General features: G+C 33.8%; 1 protein-coding gene across 1 annotated transcript in view; it reads left to right on the top strand.

Moving 5' to 3' along the window:
* Positions 1-6,782, top strand: part of LOC107572581 (nuclear receptor coactivator 7-like) — a 34,582-nt gene that overhangs the window by 17,475 nt on the left and 10,325 nt on the right. The window contains exons 7-10 of the mRNA XM_016259004.1: positions 2,315-2,440; positions 3,258-3,442; positions 4,692-4,844; positions 5,451-6,190. Coding sequence (XP_016114490.1) covers positions 2,315-2,440; positions 3,258-3,442; positions 4,692-4,844; positions 5,451-6,190 — 1,204 coding nt within the window. The remainder of the gene's footprint in view (positions 1-2,314; positions 2,441-3,257; positions 3,443-4,691; positions 4,845-5,450; positions 6,191-6,782) is intronic.

Raw genomic sequence — 6,782 nt, 5'->3', positions numbered from 1 at the left:
ATTTATATTATTTTATATTTTCTAAACTTATTTTATTTTGGCTAGTTGCAAAGGCAGCATTTCTCATTTTCACTTAATTTAACTTGACGTTCTTAAATGTATTATTTAGGTTTTTTTTTTATTTTAATGTTTTAATTTTAATTTGAGTTTTATTAATTTTGTTATGTGCTTTTTGAATTATGTATTTATTTTAAATTTTAGTCATTGTACTTTTTCAACTTTAATTTTAGGGTTTTTTTGGGGGGGGGGGGGGGTATTTTTCTTTTTTCAGATGAAATCAGTAAATCACGCAGTCAGACCAAGAAAGAGAGAAGTAAACCTCCAGGAACCGCGGAGTTCACCGTGAGTTCGTCTCGCTGTATAAACGCTGCTCATCTCATCAATGAACTGCTTAATCTTTCATGTTTTTAACTGGTCAGGTCGGAGCGAAGGACACTCTGAACAGCATCGCTCTGAAGTTCAACATCACTCCGAATAAACTGGTGCAACTGAACCGTCTCTACTCGCTCAGCGTCGTACCTGGACAGGTGAGGCTCCTCTCCTGCGCTTTGATCGGTGACTCAGTTAAACCTAAAGCCTAACGTTTAGTTTCCCGCTCAGAAACTGTTCGTCCCTGAGGTGGAGCAATCAGAGCGGTCCTCTGAGCATCTCACAGCGCTGGAGCTGAAGGTAAGACGCTTCAGACGGCCTGTTTTTCTCTGTAAGGATCGCTTAACCCCTGAAGGGCCACCGGCCCACAGGTGGGCCCAATGGCACTCTTTGTTGTCTTTTTTCTCCATCACATAATTTAGTAATTATCATAAATTATATGTGACGCTGGAGCGCAAAAGCAGTCTTAAGTCGCTGGGGAAGATCATGTTCCATGAAGATATTTTGTAAATGTCCTACCGTAAATATATCAAAACTTAATGTTTGATTAGTAACATGCATTGCTAAGAACTTCATTTGAACAACTTTAAAGGTGATTTTCTCAATATTTAGATTTTTTTGCACCCTCAGATTCCAGATTTTCAAATAGTTGTATCTCAGCCAAATATTGTCCGATCCTAACCATATTTCCATATGAACCATCCCAATTTCGAGAAATTGACCCTTATGACTGGTTTTGTGCTCCAGGGTCACATATATCATCTGAAAGCTTAAAACCTCAGAATTCATCCTGTGAAAACCTTTTTAAATCGGACATTGCTTTACCATGGAAATGGTACTTTCAAATCTTTTAGCGGCCTCCTCCCCTTAGTGGGTGGAGTCAAGTGTCGTATTACAAAATGTATTACGGTCTTTTAGAATCAAAAGTTTTTATAATTTTGACAAAATGCATGTATTTGGAACGGTCTGAGTCTCAAGATTCCACATTTGGTGGTTATAGAAGTAATATTGATTGAGAAATTTAGACAACAAATTTTGCATCAACAAACATTCTATAGAGTTTGGATGGCACCCGGTGGCTGTTTGTGGTGTAACACCCTAAATAAAATCTCACAGGAACCTACATTTTTTATATTATTGACTCCTATATAGATTATTATAGTTCACTAAAACTAAAAAGAAATGTTAACATATATATATATATATATATATATATATATATTTATTTTAAATTTTAGTCATTGTACTTTTTCAACTTTAATTTTAGGGTTTTTTTGGGGGGGGGGGGGTGTAATTTTCTTTTAAGTTGACATTATTTTTTATTAAATAAATTTTATATTTTATTTTAGTTCAGCTTTATTTCAATTAACGATTATAAAACTAAATTAAAATAAAAATGACAAACATAAAATTACTAAAACTTAAAATAGAAAAATAAAAACAAATAAAAAAAACCTATTATAGTATCTCAGTGATACTCAGACATTCAGTGATTAAACCGGTTTAGACCTAAATTACTTTCTTGAAGTCTGCCTGAGATTTTAAGTTAATATCTCAATAAATTGTTCAATAACAGTTTTTCTGATGTCAGTTAATGTTCACATGACAGACACAAATAAAATATTAGTTTTATTTTCATTGTTTTTATTTTAAAACCATTTGTTTTCATTTCACACTTTTAGAATTATTAGCTTTTCATCTGATAACAAACCTCCTGCAGTTTCCTCCGAACCCGGAATTTCATAAAAGCCTCTGAGCTCATAACTGGACACTAAAAATCATATACTATAAGATATAAAAAATGACTGGTGGAGTTTGTGCTGAATTGTGTATTTGTTCTGCTGTATTGTTGACTGATGCAGTGATGATAAGCATCATGAATAATGAATGAGCGACTCTGAATCAGACAGCACTAATGGATCTCTGATATATCTCCGTCTGACAGGACAGTGAATCGAGCTGCAGGTCCAGACGGCCCGTGCGCAGAGAGACGTCGCCGCTCTCTGAAGACGAGAGTCCAGTCACTGTCAAATTCCTCAAGATGAGCTGCAAGTACTTCACTGATGGCATGGTGAGCGTTGCATGATGCTGTTCAATCAAGCACATTTCAGAAACTTCCCCGGCTCAAATTTCAGATTTTGTTCATTTTTTTCTGAAGAAAGACGAACATAAATGTGACCCTGGAGCACAAAACCAGTCATAAGGGTCAATTTTGTGAAATTGAGATTTATACATCATCTTTGGTCATCATATTGTTTGCTCAGAAAAACAAAATTGCAATTAAATTAAACAGAAAATAATTTTTGGGAAAAACAGCAACAATTTAATGCAGTATTTGTAAATGTGACCCTGGAGCACAAAACCAGTCATAAGGGTCAATTTTGTGAAATTGAGATTTATACATCATCTTTGGTCATCATATTTTTTGCTAAATTGCAATTAAATTAAACAACAACAAATTAATGCAATATTTCACTTGTTTTTATGCTTAAACCCTTTTTCGTCTTTGACCCATGTATATATTTAAGATAAATGTTACATTTATATATTAAATATATTTATATATAATATAAATGATATGTATATAAATATATGCATGTAAATATATTCAAAATATTTGCTGTACGTGTGTGTATTTATATATGCATAATAAATATACACAGTACATGCAGAAACTTTTATTTTGGATGCAATTAATCGTTTGACAGCAATAGTTAAAAACGTAAGCTCAGAAGCGATTCAAGAGAGAATCGCGATCTCTGAATGGATGCAGAATAATTACTCTATTCGCGATGCATCGATTTATTGTCCCAGCCCAAATTTGTACTCATTATAGCGACTTCCATGACGCACTTCAGCTTTAACTGAGGTTTCTGGGATCTCTGCAGGGAGTTGTGGGAGGAGTGATGATTATAACACCCAACAACATCATGTTTGACCCACACAAATCCGACCCGCTGGTGATCGAGAACGGCTGTGAGGAGTACGGTCTCATCTGTCCCATGGAGGAGGTGCTGTCTGTGGCCCTGTATGACGACGTGTCCCGTATGAAGCTCAAGGACGCGCTGCCGTCGTAAGCAACAGACTCCTCCGTCTTTAAAATCTCTTACATTTTGTTGTTGTCGTCTTAGAAAACCCTCTCTGTGTCGTTTATGGTTTTTAAAAATATTTGATCTAAACGATGATTATGTGCTTGTTTACCACTAGAAACAAGCTTTAGGTTTTGTTTCGGGATGGCAACAAAATGTTGTTTTAGCACCATTAAGATTTGATTATATACCAGTAGGACTTTTATTTTGTAATCTATGAGCAGCCAGATCCTTTGTTTTTTGTTTATCACAAAAATGCTTTTTATGACATAAAATGACGTCTCCGTTTTGGTTCAGTAAATATTTACGGGTCCACGGTTAAAATTAATTTAGTATTTAATATTTTAATATGCTGAATGACCAATAACAATCCAGTTGTTTTGTTTTGTTTGTTAAAATTAAATGTATTTATTTACTTTTTTAATTGATTTTTAACTCATTTATTTTACTTTTTTATTTTATTACTTTTTTTTAATTGTACTTATTTTATTGCATTTATTTATTTATTTAAATGTAACTTAATTAATTAATTTTTATATCATTTATTTATTTTATATCACATATTAATATATTTAAATGTAATTTAATTTATTTATTTTGATTTAACTTGATTTAATTTTATTTTTATGTTATCTTATATTATTTAATTATGTAAATGTAATTTAATTTATTTTAATTCATTTATTTTCCATATTTTATTTTTATAAAAGGCATTATTTATTTAAATGTTTTATTTTAACTTTTAAAAATTAAAATTTTTCTACTTTACCTTATGTATTAATTAATTAAATTATTTATTTATTTTTACTTTAAACACACATTTACTTGATGGCTTAATGGCTAAATTTAAATGTTATGTGTAAGTTTATATTTTATAAACAGTGTGATGGTAGCATATTTTAAGCATTTATTCACCATGCTGCAATTTTCAAATACATTTTTGTTTATTCTCACAAACTGAGGGATGAATCAAAATTACTGATGCAAATCACCTGAAATAGTCCACCATCTTTCACTTTTTTACATTTTGTTTTTTATTCATTCCATTTTGGTTCAGCTTTGACTCCAAAAATCACATTTATCCCTTAAGTTTTGTCATATTTCTGTTTTGTTCATTTTGGATGTTTTGTTTGTTTTTCTCTTTAATTTCACCATCTCCACGCTCATGATGATGATGATGGCCGCTGTTATCCGTTGTAGTGATGAACCCCAGGATCTCTGTCCGTTATACAGGCCCGGCGAGTGGGAGGAGCTTCCCTCCGAACGAGATCTGAACCCCTTTAGTCGTTACGAGGCTCTCGGCGCGCCCAACCGGCCAATCGTGTTAGACGATATCGAAACGGCCGTCTCTGAGATATCAGAGTGCCAGATCGCCGACAAATCGCCGTCATATTTAAATATTTAAATGTAATTTAATTTATTTATTTTGATTTAACTTGATTTAATTTTATTTTTATGTTATCTTATATTATTTAATTATGTAAATGTAATTTAATTTATTTTAATTCATTTATTTTCCATATTTTATTTTTATTTTTATAAAAGACATTATTTATTTTTTATTTATTTAAATGTTTTATTTTAACTTTTAAAATTTTTAATTTTTCTACTTTACCTTATGTATTAATTCATTTAATGATTTATTAATTTTTACTTTAAACACACATTTACTTGATGGCTTAATGGCTAAATTTAAATGTTATGTGTAAGTTTATATTTTATAAACAGTGTGATGGTAGCATATTTTAAGCATTTATTCACCATGCTGCAATTTTCAAATACATTTTTGTTTATTCTCACAAACTGAGGGATGAATCAAAATTACTGATGCAAATCACCTGAAATAGTCCACCATCTTTCACTTTTTTACATTTTGTTTTTTATTCATTCCATTTTGGTTCAGCTTTGACTCCAAAAATCACATTTATCCCTTAAGTTTTGTCATATTTCTGTTTTGTTCATTTTGGATGTTTTGTTTGTTTTTCTCTTTAATTTCACCATCTCCACGCTCATGATGATGATGATGGCCGCTGTTATCCGTTGTAGTGATGAACCCCAGGATCTCTGTCCGTTATACAGGCCCGGCGAGTGGGAGGAGCTTCCCTCCGAACGAGATCTGAACCCCTTTAGTCGTTACGAGGCTCTCGGCGCGCCCAACCGGCCAATCGTGTTAGACGATATCGAAACGGCCGTCTCTGAGATATCAGAGTGCCAGATCGCCGACAAATCGCCGTCGGACGAAGGTTTCACCGAACTGGAGCTGCTGCAGAGCGACTCTAACACCACCTGCTCTGGCCAAGAGGGGGCGCCACTACAGGAGCAAAGAAAGACGCCAACAGACCAATCCGTGACATCTTATCGCGCTGAAGAAGACGAGGATGAAGGCCTTCACAACCGTTCCACAGATGACAACGCAGAGCTGCTACAGTCTTTTCCAAACAGGCTGGATGCACTGGTGCATGATGGGAAGGAAGCCACCACAGAAGTGAACGAAGAAACCAAAACAAGGGGTGAAACGTTAGTAAATGGAGTCTCGGCAATCGAGGCGACCGCAAGCGACCAAAAAACAAAGGCGACCCTAGAGGACTCTGGGAGATGTAGTAGCTCGCCCGGACCAAATCTTGAGGATAATAAGGGACCAAACTCTTTTTCTGAAGCGGAGCGTCGCAGACGAGCCAGTGAGGCCGAGATGAAGTCATGGCTGCTGAAAAGAATGCAGAGACCAATCGAAGGTGAGTCTGTGTGATTGACAGGAAAGACCGGCCAATCACAGCACAGGACTGTTTTTAAGCTCGCAGTTTCTAACATTAGTCTACATAGCTGACATCCCAACTGAAGTATGTGACCGTTTTAGTTTAGTAGTGTTTGCATTCAGTTATAGTATTTATTAATGTTTTTGTTTTTTAATTGTATTTGTTTTTATTAGTGCTGTCAAACGATGTCAAATCGCATCCGAAATAAGTTTTTGTTTACATAATATATGTGTGTGTGCTGTGTTTATTTATTATGTGTATATAAATACACACACATACAGTATATATCTTGAAAATATTGACATGTATATACATTTATATACACTATTTTTATATATATATATATATATATACAGTGGGTACGGAAAGTATTCAGACCCCCTTAAATTTTTCACTCTTTGTTATATTGCAGCCATTTGCTAAAATCATTTAAGTTAATTTTTTTTCCTCATTAATGTACACACAGCACCCCATATTGACAGAAAAACACAGAATTGTTGACATTTTTGCAGATTTATTAAAAAAGAAAAACTGAAATATCACATGGTCCTAAATATTCAGACCCTTTGCT

The sequence above is a fragment of the Sinocyclocheilus grahami genome, unplaced genomic scaffold (assembly GCF_001515645.1).
Source record: "Sinocyclocheilus grahami isolate Dianchi unplaced genomic scaffold, SAMN03320097.WGS_v1.1 scaffold1777.1, whole genome shotgun sequence".
Classification (NCBI taxonomy): Eukaryota; Metazoa; Chordata; class Actinopteri; order Cypriniformes; family Cyprinidae; genus Sinocyclocheilus; species Sinocyclocheilus grahami.
The sequence above is the reverse complement of the archived record's forward strand: the minus strand, read 5'-3'. Positions and strand labels throughout refer to the sequence as shown.